The sequence below is a fragment of the Myxocyprinus asiaticus genome, chromosome 26 (assembly GCF_019703515.2).
Source record: "Myxocyprinus asiaticus isolate MX2 ecotype Aquarium Trade chromosome 26, UBuf_Myxa_2, whole genome shotgun sequence".
Taxonomy (NCBI): domain Eukaryota; kingdom Metazoa; phylum Chordata; class Actinopteri; order Cypriniformes; family Catostomidae; genus Myxocyprinus; species Myxocyprinus asiaticus.
Genome location: NC_059369.1, coordinates 17,332,285 through 17,351,168, shown reverse-complemented (window position 1 = coordinate 17,351,168; position 18,884 = coordinate 17,332,285). Strand labels below are relative to the sequence as shown.

Below are 18,884 nucleotides of genomic sequence, written 5' to 3'. Positions count from 1 at the left end.
TTTGTAAAAAGCACTTTAAAATAAAATTGAATTGAATTGAAAAACAATCTTTTTATTTTTATTGGCTAATAGAAAAAAATATTAAAAAAATAAAGTATTCTGTATAATATAATATAATATAATATTTATCTTATTGTTATTACTATTAAAAATTCCTATCGATTTAACTGAATCCTTTTATTTTGAAAATACTGTTTTTATTGTGAAAAGATTAAAATGCTTTTCCGGGTGATGTCATGCAGCGTCATTAAAGATACAGAATTGTTTTTTCTGCAGTGTACGGCATGAACGCTGGGCTGAAACAGACACTAATTATGACCAGCTGACGTTACAACTAGCATCAAGAGCAAGTTTAATTCAAGTTCATTGCTGCAACAACATTAGAAGTGAGTTGAAATGTTTTGAAGTAGGATTCATGTTTACATAAGATAAGCCTGAGTTGTCTTGCATGTTGTTGTGTCCACAGTTCTGTCTGGATTGTTCCAACAGTATGTCAAATCCTAAAACAGCTGGAGCTGAAGCTGGATCAGTGGTGGCGGACCCTCAACACTCCCAAAAGCTGCTAAGGGCCCTTCAGTCTTTTAGGCAATATGATTGTTTTCAAGATGCAGTGCTGGTTTTGGAAGGAGAAGAGATCCCTGTACAGAAGAACATTCTGGCTGCTGCTAGTCCATACATAAGGTATGAGAGAGTAACCTGTAACATTTGAATGTTTTTTACATGTAACCAGTCTTGACATGTTTTTGAGCAGTTATGAGGGGCAGAGATTAGATGTAGAACTGTTGTGATTGTTCAGACATGTTGCAGACCCTTGAGCAATGTGTCATGTGGGTGTGCCAAACAGCCCCTCTTTGCCTGTTTCTGTAAATTACTACTTTCAGAGACCCACCCGAATAAATTTCAACAATAAACAAAAGATTTTAGTTTCTGTCCTTTGTTCCATCTTTGTTGCTTTTGAGGTCTGAAAACAGAACTATTCATAATCCAGATGTACTTGCAGCAGTCAGTATCTAACAGGGACAGAGTAGAGTGGATACACAACCACCTTTGCTCTGATTGACTCAAACACCCATTTTACAATGGAAAAGTCCAGCATTTTTATAACGTTTTGCAATTCTTGCTTTTACAAAAGTATCATTTTTCAGTGACTGTTTTGTAAGCAGAATACTCAGTGTAATCAACCTTGTACACCAAAGTGTTGGTCAAATTTCCGAACCTTTTTTGTTCTACTTTATATACCAGCTCTTTAAAGGCTAATTCATACTTACCGGTGAACAGGCCTTTTTATTTCAGCTATAAATTATGACAAAACGCCTTGACATTTTTGTTCTGCTAAGGTGTTTGTTTGGGGGGTATTTCTGTTCTGTGTGTACATAGAAATGAGACGCTGGCACACTGCTAAACGTTCCAGTTTATTGACAACGTTTCGACCCAAATTGGGTCTTCGTCAGGTCAAACACACTAATCGTCTTTTCAACTTGTAGCTGTGCACCTGCATTCCTTTTAGATGTGCGTATACTACCTCTAAATCTTCTGTGTGTACCTCCCTGAAATTCTTGACCTAGGAGAACCTGGCTAGTTGAAGAGCGTAGATGATTGGTGGTTTGGACATGGCGTTCTTTATTTATTTATTTTCCTCAACAAACTATTTTTAAAATAATGCCATGTATAGAATAAACACAGGCTTGCTCCTCTAGGGGGTCGTAAGAAATAAAGGAGAAATAAAGGTTTGGCTTCTTCTGTTGTAGAAACTAGGCTTAAGGGTTCTCACAGGCATGGAGAACCTGGAAATATCAGGGACATTGTGATTTCCAGGCCTGGCAAAATCATGGAAATTAGAGGTCGTGTGGAATAGTGGATTTTGCAGATACCGATAACTAAGCTGGTGGAAAAAGCAAATAACCGATTAATCAGCCAATATGTTTTCAAATTGATTTTATTGCATGTTAAAGACATTTCTTAGTTTTTCCTTACTGTGACAGGTACAGTCATAAATGCAACAAGAGTTTAAAATTAATAGGCAGTGCGGCACGTGGAAACAAAAACGGAGGGGAGTGGATACAGGTGACACTGGGACGGAGAAGTGCGGCTGTGAGTGTGGTGGCCAATGGTGTGGCCAGGCTTCCTCCTAAAAAGCATCAAAAGTATGCTGTAAAATATTTAATCATAAAGAAATTGCTCTTCATGCAATCTTTATAAAATAATTTATGAAAAACCTTATCCAGTGATGACAAATGACAGGAAAAGTCATGGAAATTCATTGATCAAAAAGTGTGGGAACCCTGCAAGATATTTAAATAATATTTTTCTTGTACATCAGAGATTTAAACTGATTGTACAACCTGTTTCTAGGACCAAATTAAATTACAGCCCACCAAAAGAGGATGGATCTGTATACAAAATCAAGTTACAAGGGATCTCTGTGGCCACCATGAAACAGATCTTGGACTACATTTTCAGTGGGGAGGTGATAATATTGATTTACATTTATTTCATTTACATTTATGTACATGTATTGATGAGTGTGTGTGTGTCAGACTATTTGCAGTGCTCCCACAGTCAGTGAATTTAAAAATTGTTATTTACAGGCCTGAAAAAGTCTGGAAAATTGTAACAAAACATTAAAAAGTTCATGTAAATATCTGTATTGAATTTGTTTTTTTTTTTGTTTTTTTTTAAATACATATGCTCAGCTCTAGAATTGATTGTCTAGAAATAACTTTTTTTTGTTAATAAAAATGACTAGAAAAGTCATGACAATTCATTGTTCAAAAGGTGTGTGGACCCTGTATGAAGTTTCCATATCGACAATCACCGATGGATGACTGTTGAGAGGGCCAAACTAAAGTCCTTTCTTTGGTGCTCTGATTTCTAGGTTACCCTGAGTGAAGACACAATTCAGGATGTGGTCCAGGCTGCTGATCTTCTTCTCCTCACCGATCTCAAATCTCTGTGCTGTCAGTTTCTGGAGAGCTGCATCACCGCAGAGAACTGCATCGGCATACGGGTCTTCTCCTTGCATTACTGCCTACACCATGTCTACCACGTTGCCACTGAGTTCTTGCAGACGCATTTTCGAGACGTGGCCAATACGGAGGAATTCTTGGAGCAGCCACCCGATCGCCTGTGCGAGCTGCTGTCCATGGAGAAGCTCAACGTGGGGAACGAAAGGCACGTGCTGGAGGCCGTGGTCCGTTGGCTCAGCCATGACATTGAAGCTCGGCGAGTGAGTGGGACCGTTGTTCTGGAAATGTCCCTAAAATTCCAAATGATCCATTTACGGATGCACTGATTTATATATAATCAGTGTATATATGCTTTATATACACTGGTGGCCAAAAGTTTGGAATAATGTACATGTTTTGCTCTTATGGAAAGAAATTGGTACTTTTATTCACCAAAGTGGCATTCAACTGATCACAATGTATAGTCAGGACATTAATAACGTGAAAAATGACTATTACAGTTTGAAAAAAAAACTTAAACTACTTCAGAGTTCTCATCAAAAAATACTCCATGTGCAGCAATGACAGCTTTGCAGATCCTTGGCATTCTAGCTGTCAGTTTGTCCCGATACTCAGGTGACATTTCACCCCACACTTCCTGTAGCACTTACCATAGATGTGGCTGTCTTGTTGGGCACTTCTCACACACCTAATATTCTAGCTGATCCTACAAAAGCTCAATGGGGTTAAGATCCATAACACTCTTTTCCAGTTATCTGTTGTCCAATGTCTGTGTTTCTTTGCCCACTCTAACCTTTTCTTTTTGTTGTTCTGTTTCAGAAGTGTCTTTCTCTTTGCAATCCTTCCCATAAGGTCTGCACCCCTGAGTCTTCTCTTTACTGTTGTACATGAAACTGGTGTTGAGCGGGTAGAATTCGATGAAGCTGTCAGCTGAGGATATGTGAGACGTCTATTTCTCAAACTAGAGACTCTGATGTACTTATCCTCTTGTTTAGTTGTACATCTGGCCTTGCACATCTCTTTCTGTTCTTGTTAGAGCCAGTTGTCCTTTGTCTTTGAAGACTGTAGTGTACACCTTTTTATGAAATCTTCAGTTTTTTGGCAATTTCAAGCATTGTATAGCCTTCATTCCTCAAAATAATGATTGACTGATGAGTTTTTAGAGAAAGTTGTTTCTTTTTTGCCATTTTTGACCTAATATTGACCTCAAGACATGCCAGTCTATTGCATACTGTGGCAACTCAAAAACAATGTTAAGCTTCATTTAACGAACCAAATAGCTTTCAACTGTGTTTGATATAATGGCAAGTGATTTTCTAGTACCAAATTAGCAATTTAGCATGATTACTCAAGGATAAGGTGTTAGAGTGATGGCTGCTGGAAATGGGGTCTGTCTAGATTTGATAAAAAATTACTTTTTTCGAGGCCTGGGTAGCTCAGTGAGTAAAGACGCTGACTACCACCCCTGGAGTTGTGAGTTCAAATCCAGGGAGTGCTGAGTGACAGGTCTCCTAAGCAACCAAATTGGCCCGGTTGCTAGGGTGGGTAGAGTCACATGGTGTAACCTCCTCATGGTCGCTATAATGCGGTTCGCTCTCGGTGGGGCACGTGGTGAGTTGTGTGTGGATGCCGCGGTGGATGGCGTGAAGCCTCCACACATGCTATATCTCTGTGGTAACGCGCTCAAGCCACGTGATAAGATGCGCGGGTTGACGGTCTCAGACGCGGAGGCAACTGAGATTCGTCCTCTGCCACCCGGATTGAGGCGAGTCACTACGCCACCACGAGGACCTAGAGTGTGCACTGGGAATTGGGCATTCCAAATTGAGGAGAAAATAAAAAAAAAGACTTTTTTCAAATAGTGATGGTGCTGTTTTTTACATCAGTAATGTCCTGACTATACTTTGTGATCAGTTGAATGCCACTTTGGTGAATTAAAGTACCAATTTCCTTCAGAAACATCTAAACCTGTACTTTATTCCAAACTTTTGGCCGCCAGTGTATAAGAATATGTAATGTATATCCGTTTGAACAGAAAAAAATAAGATATGTTATAATCTGCTGCTGTTATAGGTCTAACGATAGTGGATTTTGCTAATACCGCTAACTAAGGATACGATAACCAATTAATCATCCAATAGTTTTTAAAACCGATTTATAAAATAAAAAATCTAATGGGTTTCCTTACTATGACGGGCACAGACATAGGGGCAACAAGGTTCCAAAATGAATAAAATCCCAGATGCAATTTATTGTTCAACCAACATCCTAATAATAACCAGAAAGGAAAAAATTAAGATTTGGTGCATAAAACAGGACTTTTAACCATAAACAAGCCCGAATCACACTGGGATTTATTTTGAAATGGAGACTTGGCTCCTTTATAATGCTCTATATTTAAGTATTTACCAAATAAATCTTTTTATAGCCTATATTTTCACCAGATAAAGGGTTGTATGCGTATAAACAGACACACACACACACACACACACACACACACACACACACTGTACATATACATTATATATACTGTACTAAATATATATATTTCCCCACATATTTAACCAGATGAGGTTTAAAGAGCAATAAGGTTTATTGTTATTTGCAAGATATGAAGACCCAATGAACAGGATGTGCCTATGGAGCACGTTTCCATATACTCACATTTTTCTTTGCATGCCCTCGCTTAAATTTAGAACACTTGATTATCTAATAAAAATAACAAAATATGCATTGAAGTGACGATTAAAAATATGGATGAAGATTGTCAAGGATGATAGATAAATTTAGATATCACTCTCACCATATGGGGATTTGGGGTGTTTTTATTTCACCTCTTGGGGCCGCTGTTCTAACTGTAGAATCTTCCAGCACTGGCCACAGAGGAATACAGAGGAATATAAAAAAATACTGGTAACTATCCGCATAGTTTTTTTGCTGATGACTGATAGTTCCAAAAAGCAACTATCTGATCAGTCGTTAAAACAAAATATCGGTCTACCTCTAGCTGCAATATTGCCCTAATCTGAATCAGATGCTGATAATTTATAAAAACTACCATTAGCCAATACCAATATGATCAGTACATCATACATCCTTGGGACCATTATCACTTTGTGGCATTACTTCTTGTTCATTCAGGCTGTTTTTTTATGGTTTTAGTAGTAAATTACATTTTTAATTCATTTGTCTCATTTTGTTATGTTGATTTATGTCAAATAATGACAAAACTTAAAATCTTATGGTCTTTAAAGCGGAAATTTACATGTAACCTATTTAGAGCATATGAAGGTGCAAACATCCCTACATTTTAGCTACTTTTTCAGACTGTCTGATAGTTGCTTCTTCTGTTCCTTTTCTCTAGGTCCATATGAAGGAGGTAATGTCTGCCGTGTGGGTTCAAGACCTGGACAAGAGCTACCTCCAGGAGCAGATGTTGGGAGACTCCCTGATGAGGGAGGTGATAGGGAAGTGCTGCATGGAGTCTTTGGGTGGAGCAGAGCAGCAGGGGGAGGCACTGCTCGCTGCGTTTAAACCCCGTGGCTACTCCGAGTGTATCGTAATAGTGGGGGGTGAGGAGAGGGGGTGAGTGTTAACATGCGTAAATATACACCACAACATTAAAACCACATGCATAATATTGTGTAGGTCCCCATCGTGCCGCCAAAACAACGCCAACCCACATCTTTGAATAGCATTCTGAGATGCTATTCTTCTCACCACAATTGTACAGAGCGCTTATCTGTGTTACCGTAGATTTTGTCAGTTCGAACCAGTCTGGCCATTCTTTGTTGACCTCTCTCATCAACAAGGCGTTTCCATCTGCAGAACTGCCGCTCACTGGATGTTCTTTGTTTTTGGTACCATTCAGAGTAAATTCTAGAGACTGTTGTGCGTGAAAATCCCAGGGGATCAGCAATTACAGTAATACTCAAACCAGCCCATCTGGCACCAGCAATCATGCCATGGTCCAAATCAATGAGATCACATTTTTTCCCCCCATTCTGAAGCTCATGACCTGTATCTGCATGATTTTATGCACCGCTGCCACATGACTGGCTGATTAAATTAGGATGATTGTTGGTGCCAGGCGGGCTGGTTTGAGTGTTTCTGTAACTGCTGATCCCCTGGGATTTTCACACACAACAGTCTCTAGAATTTACTCAGAATGGTGTAAAAAACAAAAAACATCCAGTGAGCGGCAGTTCTGCAGCTGGAAATGCCTTGTTGATGAGAGAGGTCATCAGAGAATAGCCAGACTGGTTCGAACTGACAAAGTCTACGGTAACTCAGATAAGCGCTCTGTACAATTGTGGTGAGAAGAATAGCATCTCAGAATGCTATTCTGAGATGTGGGTTGGAGCTGTTTTGGCAGCACGAGTGGGACCTACACAATATTAGGCAGGTGGTTTTAATGTTGTGGCTGATCGGTGTAATTAAAACTTGATTAGAAGAGATCTGGTTTATTTTACCTTTTTTTTCTTTTTTTTTTTAAGTGAAACTTCTGAGTGAATGTTTATGATTTTTTTTGTCCTGTGTTCTATTTGTAATGTAGCTCTCGAAAGCCCACGGCAGCAGCACGCTGCTTGTGTCCTCTTTATGATCGCAACAGGCAGCTGTGGATCGAATTGCAGTCTATGAGTGAGAGGCGCGTTGGGCACGGGGTAGTGTCAGCAGGTCTGTTATAATGCTTATTTGTAACTATCAATTAAGACCGTAATTAAGACATGTTTGGTTTTCATGTCGGTAAAGTGGTGAACTGCACCTGTGGTTACTCTACTGTGACACCTTTGTCCACTAAAAATTACAATGAGACTAGTTGGTTATTAAGTGGGGCTTAAGTGTCCATATACCTTTTGGGGTCACTGTAAATCTCTGCCCTTCTGGATGATAGATAACTTTTCAAATGTGTTTGTGCATATGATTATTTGACTAATAAGAGGGATAACAATGGGACAGGATGACTGATTTTCCAATAAACACTCTCCCTTACACATTTGGGAAATAGAAGTTTGGTGGACCTGCTTTAAATTTTGACATAGTAGACTGACAGATATGTGGCAGACATGCATTGTCCATCCTGAGGATCAAAGTGCTTGCTTCCATTTTTATTACTTGTATAATGTTGGCTTGTCTCTCCCAATAGAGGGATACCTGTTTGCCATAGGAGGAATGAATGAGAACAAAACTGAGTTGAGCATTGGAGAGAAATATGACCCAGAGACCAATATCTGGATGCCAATCCCAGCAATGATGCAGGTATTCCTGCCAAATATGTACAGAATATCCAAAAAATCAATTCAGATGTTGAAAACTTTAAACTAAAATGAACGCCAATTCCAAAATTCTCCACATGGGGCAGTGTGGGAAACCTTTTAATTGCACCTCATTGACTTGTATTCGTTTGGCAGATTGATTGCATGTACATACATAATTTGTTCAGAGAGAAACATGTGTGTTATTGGGATTTACTTATGAACAAAGTGTAATTTACTCCCTGGTTAAATATGCAAAATATTTTCTCATTTAAATGGACATTTTGATGTAGTTGCAGATACCAGCAGGTGTCACAATTGTGCTATTGTATTTTCTTGTTTCTGTGAAGGCCCGACAACACTTTGGAATTGCTGAGCTGGATGGACTGATTTATGTTCTGGGAGGGGAAAACAAGGATACTGAGGTTCTGCTCACGATGGAGGTGTTTGACCCCCATTGTAACATCTGGAGAACCCAACCCAAAATGACCACAGTGCGCAAGGTGATGTATATCTTTTTTTGCTGTAAAAATGTGCATGCTTATACTGCAATGCTCTTATACTTCCCATACTTGTGTGGATCTCCATTTTCTAGTTTGGTTGCTGTGCCACAATGAAAAAGAGGCTCTACGTGATGGGTGGTGGATCGTACGGAAAGGTGTACGACTCTGTGGAGTTCTATGACCCCAAAACTCAGCAGTGGACCACAGTCTGTCCACTTAAGGAGCACAGGTTAAGTGATACATTTACATATATTAGATGTTTTACTATTACTATTTCTCATACTTGATGATAGTGATTTCAACAAACCTCTTAACCTCAAACCTCCCACTTTTTAAGTGGTCAGACTTTCGATATATCACCTGGTGTATGAAAATCCCATTAACTTATTAATTTTTGGAATGGGATCATTTGACTTGCGACAGTAAGCAGTAAGCCTGAAAAAACAGATGGAACACCTTGGCAACCATTTAGCAATGCCCTGACAACCACCCACAATACTGCATTTTCTTCAGGAAATTTAAAAATCTAGTTCATTTAGCAGACACTTTAATGCAGCATGATTTATAAATTAGGAAAAATATAAACATGAGCACAGTAATATGTTCAAATGTTATTGTAGAGCCGAGGAGGGCGGGGCCGGGCTGGAATGAGACACCCGGTCCCCAATCAGCCTGATGGGGCGCGCGAGGGATAAAGGCGGCCGGGGACGACAGTTCGAGAGAGAGAGAATTGCAGGCAGCTGTACTGTGTGGTTTTTGGTTGTGTGTTTGTTTAAGTTGTTTATTAAATTATTATTTAAGTTGTCAAGCCGGTTCTCGCCGCCTCCTTTCCACTGAACCCCCTTACACTGGTGCCGAAACCCGGGAAGGAGGAGGGATTCCCGTCGCAGAGTCCTTGACACTGCCATCCACCCAGGGGAGCGCCGCTGCCGTCCGACGGGGGACGGAGTAGCCCGACCACCCGGACGCGGGGAACAGCCACCGTCCGCGGGGGGAGGAGGGAAGCGACTCCCCGACCGCCTGGAGTGGTAGGGCCGCTGCCAGGGGCGGAGGAGTGTCCCCACGGGACGCTGGGAACACGGAGGGGCGTTCTGTCCGCTGGGGGTCGGAGGTCTGACTCCGGTCCGCCCGGGGAGGAGCGGCTGCAGTCCGCCTGAGAGGGTGGAGTAGTGATCGAGGACCACGCGACGGCGCATCAGAGAACCGGTGAGTTTCTTTTTCTCTCTCTCTCTGTCGCTCCGTGTTGGCCTTTCTCTTGCCATTTTGTTTTGTTGTTTTTCCCCTCCTGTCTCCTCCCAGGTCGAGGAAGGCGGGATGACCTGCCGGCAGTCGGGGCGTAAGGCACGCCCCCCCCCCCCCCCCCCCCCGGAGAGGAAGGGTGGGTGATGTACGTCATGCCGGGGGTTCCCCGGCCTGAGACAACGCCGGGAGGAGTGTAGAGCCGAGGAGGGCGGGGCCGGGCTGGAATGAGACACCCGGTCCCCAATCAGCCTGATAGGGCGCGCGAGGGATAAAGGTGGCGGGGGACGACAGTTCGAGAGAGAGAGAATTGCAGGCAGCTGTACTGTGTGGTTTTTGGTTGTGTGTTTGTTTAAGTTGTTTATTAAATTATTATTTAAGTTGTCAAGCCGGTTCTCGCCTCCTCCTTTCCACTGAACCCCCTTACAGTTATGTTGAAAATAGATAAAACAAAAAGTTTTTTTTTTTGTGTGTATCATTCACAAATATACAAATTGTTAGCAAATGAGGAGCATAGACCTTTTATAGGTGACAATGTGTAAAGGTCTATATTTTTATAGGCATAAATGTGTCAAGTTACAAAACTGTCCTCTGCAGTTTCATTGTGAAACATATCTTTTAACTTTAAAAGGTGATGTAACTTCATTATGTTTACGTAACCAGGTCTTCATTGTAGAGATGTGAAAGAGGCTACATATATTATTAAATGGGAAAGAGCAGACGCAGTCATTCACTGCATCTTTGGCCCCATGCATTTCAAACCGCAAATATTTTGAGCGCTTGAAGTGGCACACACTTTGTTTATGCAGATTTAGGGAATGTCTTTTTCCCATCCTGTCTATGACGCAGATAAATGTCAAAACTTAAAGAGATGTAATTTTAAGGGGAAGGCAGCAGCATGTCTTCTTAAGGGTCTTACAATGACTGAATGCTTAGACACACCCTGTGATGTTTGATGCCTTGCAGATGTGTCTTTAGAACAATAGTAGACATGGGACCTATCTGTCTATCCCATGAAACTGGAAACATTTGATCTTTGCACCATCTGGAGCAAAATAAATAGTCATTTTTCTAGATGTTCTTGTCTTGTTTTGGGATGTAGAGTAATATTGTCCATGTGTGTACTTCTTAAAGTTGCAATCAGTGATTTATTAGCTAACTGCTGAACTTTTAAACAGAAAGAAATAGTTATAGTAGAATAGCTATTTTTGACAAATCTGTTTAAAATGATGTACAATCACATGAGATGAAGACTTGGAGAAGAAGCTGCTTTATTCTACAAAAAGGTGCTTGGTGCACTATATGACTACTTTATTTCAACAATCCCTTGTAATTGGACACTTTCACTATCAGAATAAATTAATAATGGCTGACTGCAGAGAGTTTAATTTCTGTCCACAGGTTTGGAGCAGTAGCTTGTGGCATTGGACAAGAACTCTATGTGTTTGGTGGTGTTAGGAACAGAGACGCTGACAATACAGAGTCCAGTCAGATGACCATCGCCAAGTCTGAGTTCTTCCATGATGAACTGAAAAGGTGTGTTCAAAACAACACTCCGACAGACTGGAGTCATGTTCATGCAGATGCTTGTCTCTTATTTGTTTTTTATTCCCTCCAGGTGGATGCTTTTAGATGACCAAAACCTCTGTATACAAGCCACATCATCCTTTGTGTATGGAGCTGTACCCATTGGCCCAAGTATATATGTAGTAGGAGAACTTGACACAGGTAAGCTGATAAGAATTCTTACTTTGAAAGCATTTCCTGGAAGTCTTAAAGCTCTGTTATGGGAACATTCTTGGAACCCAAACCTAACATTCCCAGGACGTTCTGGATTGGGATGGTAATTTTATGCATAAACAACAGCATCTAGTTTCCAAAATGACAAAAAACACAGTTGCACTCACACATAGAAACATACATTCCAAGTCTTCTGAACTGATACGATCATTTTAATTAATAATAAATAAATAAAAATCAGGTGTGCTAGTACTTTAAGAAACTCATGCATGCATAGATAAAGCTGAATAGCTGACTTAATTGATTACTTGTGCACATCAGTAGTTTTGGGAACTAAAATTTTTTAGTTGGGGAGTAAGGTAGGAACATAGAAGTGACTTATATTATTCTTGTTTGCTTTTCACATCTGTTCATTATATGCATTAAATTAACATATAGTAAAGTTAAATTAATGCTCCGGGTTCAAAACGAGTTTAGTTCATGCTGTTAGCACAAAAAATATCTTGTCTCTTAGTTACGGTTGTGTGGTACAGTATACTATTTTCTCTTGCTGTGCACAAATCTGGTGTTTAAATAAAAGTTTAAATGAATGAGTCACTGTTGAATGAGTCTGTGAATTGAAGGGTTCCCACATGTCCTGAAAATCCTGGAAAACCTCTAAACCTGGACTTTTAAAATGCAAAAACTTTTCCATTACTTTTCCAGTCATGGAAAAGTCATAAATAATTATTTGTCCTGGTAAAAATGTTAGTATAATAAAACTGTTTGATTGTGTCGCTTACAAGGCGTTAGTTTCATGTACAATTATTGACAGTCAAAAACAAATCTATTTCAGGGTTCGCATGTGTCCTGGAAAACACGGGAATTTTGCAATGCAGTTTTCCAGTCATGGAAAACTTAGAAAAATACCTAAATATCCTGGAAAATAATAATTTGTCCTGCAAAATATTTAAGTATAATAAAACTGTTTGACTGTGTTGCTAACAAGGTTTTTGCTGCATGTACAAATCATGGTAACAAGCGGGACTTGGAATAGGAGTCAAATACACACATTTTTATCGTTTTGTCACTGCTGCCGGCTGCTCATTGTTAAACAACATCAACATTTAGGCTAACTGGAATTTAGTCATAAAAAATTGGCACTAGCTATAAAACGCAGATTGTCATGGAATGTGACATAATTGGATGAAAATTAAAGCTGTGTATATATTTATTAAATCACAGCTTTACATCTTATCTGGAGGTGAGAAACACACAAAAATGCCAAAATAAAAGCTCAATCTAAATGGATGCATGTGTTTTTGCTTAAATTGTTGGGCACATAATATGTCCTAGAAAACTGTGCCTTGATAAAAGTGGGAACCCTGTATTTGTACCCTGTATAGAGGTGGTAGGGTGATGATGCACCTCAGTATGTAAAACATTTTCAATAATTCAAAGATCAGCGTCTGCTTATGCCGCCGAATGGAATCACGTGTGTGTGTGTGTGTGTGTGTGTGTGTGTGTGTGTGTGTGTGTGTGTGTGGTAGATGACAGTGAGCTCTGAAGTGTGCAGCACAAACAGAGTATATATATATATATATATATATATATATATATATATATATATATATATATATATATATTTTTTTGTTTTTATTAAATCACAGCTTTTGGGGGTTTAATAATCACTGGGCCATGTAGCAAACTGTTTATCTGGAGGTGAAAATTTAAATTAGTAGTATCGCCACTTTTAGTTTCTTACTCCCCAAAACTGCTAAGCGCACAGACTAGTATACCTGTGTTTGTGTGGAGCATACCCACAACATAATATTTATTTCTTGATGTTTTGTCTGCAGGCAATAACTTTGACTATGTCCGGGAGTTCCGCAGAAGCACGGGAACCTGGCACCCTACCAGACCACTCATGCCCTCTGATCTGAGTAAAACAAGCTGTGCCGCCCTACGCATCGCCAACTGTAAACTGTTCCGCCTGCAGCTTCAACAAGGCCAGTTCCGGATCCGGGTGTAGTCCACATAACCAGAACTTGCATCCTCACCACTGAGTTCTACGTTATGTCACTCATCCGTCATCTGCTGCTCTGCAGGAGGATGCCGGGGGGTTGTGGAATTGAAGTGGCTACAGCTGAGGTTTGGGGGAAAAGCTTAAATTTATAAGGTTTTTTTACGTTTGTTGCCTTTTTTAAGGGGATGAATTGGATGTCCTCTTTTTGGATCCCTTTATATTTTGAGCGATTCTGACTTGGAGTGGCGGGGAAATAGATTCACAATTTTTTTTCTCAAACAATTCTGGATTGGTCCACCAAAAGTCATAATCTGAATTTTAATTCATAATAATTCTGTTCATTGAAAAACAAGCAGGACAGCCATTAAGTGTGCAGCATTGCAAAAACAACATGAAGTGAAGGGTGCATCTGCAGCCTAAAAAAGGTGTGCTTACTCTGTGCAGACAAACATACTCATGAGCCTTTAAGGACAAAAAGGGCAGAACAAGCTTCATCTTGTAAAACAACCAGCTTATGTTCTGTGTCATGAATTCTGTATATGTATTAACAAAGGAATCACAATCACAGAACATTATGTATGGCGTGTTTGAAAGATAATCATTCTCGTACACAGCAATTTAAAAAAAAACAAAAAAAAACATGTTGATTAAGAACCATTGCCCTGATGTGGTATTTCGATGATGCAAAATGAAAGCCACAGAGCCACCTATGATACTAGTTTATTATACCTGCTTATTCTAATTTTATTTGTGGGGCAGAACAGACATAGTTTAGTCTGGCTTTTATGCGTTACACAGAATTTGGCAACAAGCCACCTTCACTTGCACAAGGTTTTCACCCATATGATGTTGCTTAAGAACTGTGATGCATCAAGGATCATTTTTTAATCAGAGTATGACTCGATTCAAAATCAAATAGAAACATGAGATGCTTAAAGATTCATACCCCTAGTTTTGACTCCCATTAACAGGAATCACTGATATGTTAAGCTCCTTGTTTTAATGCTTTATTTGATTAGTTTACAGTCGTTTTTACCTGTCTGCTGCTTGTCTTAAACTAACACTTAAAAATTAGAGAGGGAGGTTAATGTTGTCTTTATATACAGTTCTAGTTGAGTATTAAATATGGGGGCAGTAAGTAAGGGAACAAATCATTCACTTATCAGGGCTAGTGGTACTGTACATATTTTTTTTATTAGTGGCTATAAAAAGTCTACACACCCCAGTTAAAATTGCACATGTTTGAAATGTTAAGGAATTAATCCAAGATAAATCATGTCAGGTCTTTTTGATCAAATGCAAACAACCAAATTCAAGTGAACAACAACCAGAAACTCTTTAGGAGAAAAAAGACAAATAAAAGACTTTCAATAATCTGGTTGTGTAAGTGTGCACACCCCTTAAATGTGCTGTTTTTCATGGAAAAGCATGCAAAAAAAAATGTCCTACTCCATTGAAGATATTAATGAAATAAGTGTCCTGAGATATCTCAGCAGTAACTGTGACAGCTGTAGACTTTGTAAACAGCAAACAAAATGTGTCTGCAGACCGTGGACATTGTCGCTTTTTTAACCTGTCAATCATTTTGCTCGTTCTCATAGTGTTGTCTTTGAAGCGGATCATTGAGGCTATGATTCATAATGTTTGTCAGTTGAAGGCACTATTGTGCCACTGTTGAATTTGATGGCAAAAGGAAAAAAACAATGCTGCTCTTTTGCTCTGTTTTGGTCACAAAATTATCTTTGGAGGGCAGAGTTTTGGAATGAGAGGGTGTGCCTAATTCAACGGCTCAGTCATGTGAAAGCTTCAGAACGGCTTGTTTGAAGCACCTTTTGCTTTTAATACAGCAGCCGGTCTTTTTGAATAAGAGTCTCTCAGCCTAGCACATCTTTGTCAATTTTGTCCCACTCTTCCTTGCAAAAAATCTCCAGACCGATCAAACTGTGAGGGGATCTCTTGTGCACAGCCCTTTTCAAGTCATTCCATAAATTTTCAATTGGATTCTGGTCTGGGCTCTGACTGGGCCATTCCAAAATGTTGATCATCAAATTCTGAAGCCGTTCCTTTGACTTAGATTTGTGTTTAGGGTCATTATCTTGCTGAAGGTTGAAATTCCTCTTCATCTTCAGTTTTCTTGTGGAGGCCTGCAGGTTTTGTGCTGAAATTAACTAGTATTTGGCACTATCCATGATAACTTCTATCTTGACTAATGCCCCAGTCGCAGCTGAAGAGAAGCTGCCCCATAGCGCAGTGCTTCCACCACCATGTTTCACCGTGAGTATGGTGTTGTTTGGATGATCGCAATCTTGTTAGCGAACATTCCTTTTAAAATTATGCCCAAAAAGTTCTGTATCAGTTTCATCAGACCATAAAATATTTTGCCACATAGTTTTAGTGGAGTAATTGCTCCCGTTTTGCCATCCTACCCCAAACCCCAGAAATATGAAGAATACAGGATATTTTGTCACATGCATTGAGGGACCACTCCTTTACAGATATTCTTGCTGCTCCTTTAATGTTGCTGTAGGTCCCTTGGCAGCCTCACTGGTAAGTTTTCTTCTTGTTTTTTCATCAAATTTTGATGGGCGCCCTGTTCTTTGGAATGTCATTGTGGTGCCCCGTTTTCTCCACTTGTTGAAGATGTCTTGCACGATGTTCCATGGCACATCTAATGTTTTAAAAATTATTTTGTACCCCTCTCCTGATTGTTATCTCTTCACAATGAGATGCCGCACATCCTTTGTTAGCTCTTTGTGGACCATGGATTAAGCAGTATGGTGCAACCAAGAAGATGCCAAGAAAATCCTACAGAAACAGCCGATTTTTATTTAGGGATAATCAACATCACTTAATTGATGGCTGGAGGCATATAATTACTTTCAAGTAAGAGTTTGAATATGATTGGTCAATTGTAAACAGAATCACATGCCCCATTATGAAAGGGTGTGCACACTTATGCAACTAGGTTGATTGCATTTATCACATTCAAGGTGGAAGAAGATCTGACATGATTTATCTTGGATACATTTTTTTACATCTCAAAAACTGGCAATTTTAACAGGGGTGTGTAGACTTTTTATAGTCACTGTGTAAATAAGTACATTAGTGTCCAGCACAAATTTGTCTTGCTACTGTACAGTCAATGTAGAGATGGAGTTTTAGATTACTCAAATGGTTTAAGATGTCTTAATATTATTGCTGTTAGTGATCAATCACAATTTTTGTTTCTGTGAATTAAATTAGTCTCACATTTTTAATTAGTATAAATGTACGTTTCCTTTTAAAAAATCAGTGCATTAATTTCGAATTTATTAAATTTTTTGGTGGCCTCATTAACTGTATTTCATATTTGTTTTGCCATACAAAGGCTGAAAATTACATAAATAAAATTTGTTAGTCCCATCTAGATTTAATTTGTGAAAAAAGTCAAATTAAAAACCCAGCTATGGGTTTGTTTTGTGTGTATTGTACAGAGAAAGCTGTGGTCATGTTCTTATTTTGAAAGCTAACAGAACACAAATGCCATTAGATAAATGCCATTGAAATTTTTTAATTAATCTTAAAAGTTTACCATAAGTAGTCTTAAAAGGATAATGAAAATTCTCAAATATAATTCAAAAATTAAAATTCTCCATACAATGAAAATAAATGGTGACCGAGTCTGTCTGTCCCTAACATTTTGCCTTTGCTTCTCCTTTTGAAGAAAGAATGTCATACAAGTTTAGAATGATATAATGGTTTTAAAGTTTCATTTTAGGGTGAACTATCCCTTTAATATTTTAGTTAAGATTTATTTTATTTATTTTTTGTATTTTTTTTATTTATGTATTATTTATGTGCGATATTCTCACACATGTGTGAGAATATTGCACTTGACCTAATAAAAGTTAACATTTTAGAGTATGTGAAGTACACTACCTAATTGCTTATGTGTTGTATTGTCAAAATTGGAAACTAAGGGTGGTGGAAATTTGCATGTTTTATGTGCCTGGCTGGCTATATGATGGTCTGTCCATTTTATCTGATCAAATTTTTCTGTTGGTTCCATATCCAGGGACTCTGAACGCAACAACATATCAGAAATAGATGCAAGTTGCTGGTCTCACCCTTATGTGGCAAGCGTACTTTGTGAATGACCTCTGAACTGGCTTTCCTGTCAGTGTGGATGTTTTTTGGCATCTGGTGACCCCATTTGTTCTGTGCATGATTCAGCTGCTGCTGTCTGTTCTAATTGAAGGGACAAACATTGCATATTCACCATTATGGAAATGCACACCAATAGCAGAAATATAGAATAAAACACTTTCACACACTGGACACTAACATTTGTCGAAAAAGACTCCAAAGCAAGGATTCCTTGAAAAAGAGGAATGCCGACAAACAAAATACTAGGACCAACTATTATTTTTGGTGTCTGCACAAAATGCACTGGTCACTAGATAGAAGGTATGCAAGTGGAACGGTCTTTTTGTATTATAACAACAAATGCAGATGTTATTGACATCTAATGTAAAGATGATCCAAAGTGCTGTCAGAGTGCAGAATAGAACTATTGTCAATGCTGGATACGTAATGTGTATTTGTGGCCTAGACTTCACACACAATACATGCTTAAGGAAATTATCAACACAGTCACTTTACTATAAACATTGTCAAGACTCGTTTGCACAGAACACTAAAACACCTAATTTCTGCCAGAACAGTGTGATTAATGAAATGTTACACAATGTTCATGTAATGCAAAGTAGTGTTCTTGTAAAAAGGTTTGTTTTTACTGTTTATTTTCATTCCATGTTTGTGGATGTTTTGCGAGCAAGTCGGGCTATTAAGTTGGCCTCTAATGTTGAAATATTTCCATCTGCTTCAATAAAATATGATGCAGAAGTTCTTGTTTCTTTTACACGGTTATTAAAATGTTCATAAAGATTTGATTCAAGAACTTAATTACAGAATTAAGTCTATTTGCATACAGTATTTGTTTTCTAACTTTACGGGATAGTTCACCCAAAAATGTAAATTCACATCATTTTCTCACCCTCATGCCATCCCAGTATGGCTTTCTTCTGCAGAACACAAAGGTTTTTAGAAGAATATCTCAGCTGTGTTGGTCCTTACAATGCAAGTTAAGGGGTACCAAAATTTTGATGCTCCAAAAAGGGAGATAAAGACAGCATAT

General features: G+C 38.9%; 1 protein-coding gene across 4 annotated transcripts; it reads left to right on the top strand.

Moving 5' to 3' along the window:
- Window positions 1–252: 252 nt before the first annotated feature.
- LOC127417266 (gigaxonin-like) lies at window positions 253–18,627 on the top strand. 4 transcript variants are annotated; one of them, XR_007893246.1, is made up of 13 exons: window positions 253–386; window positions 490–681; window positions 2,353–2,467; window positions 2,876–3,226; window positions 6,331–6,551; window positions 7,522–7,643; window positions 8,113–8,225; window positions 8,572–8,724; window positions 8,817–8,953; window positions 11,365–11,499; window positions 11,582–11,691; window positions 13,542–13,833; window positions 17,763–18,627. XR_007893246.1 is itself a non-coding variant. In XM_051657155.1 (12 exons), exons 2-12 carry the CDS (start codon window positions 491–493, stop codon window positions 13,712–13,714), a joined length of 1,821 nt encoding a protein of 606 aa, XP_051513115.1. In that variant the 5' UTR covers window positions 253–386; window position 490; the 3' UTR covers window positions 13,715–17,383. The 4 variants fall into 4 exon arrangements, 3 of the variants coding, with proteins under 3 accessions (XP_051513115.1, XP_051513116.1, XP_051513117.1); XM_051657155.1 differs by lacking the exon at window positions 17,763–18,627 and having other exon boundaries at window positions 13,542–17,383; XM_051657156.1 differs by lacking the exons at window positions 2,353–2,467; window positions 17,763–18,627 and having other exon boundaries at window positions 13,542–17,383.
- Window positions 18,628–18,884: the final 257 nt, after the last annotated feature.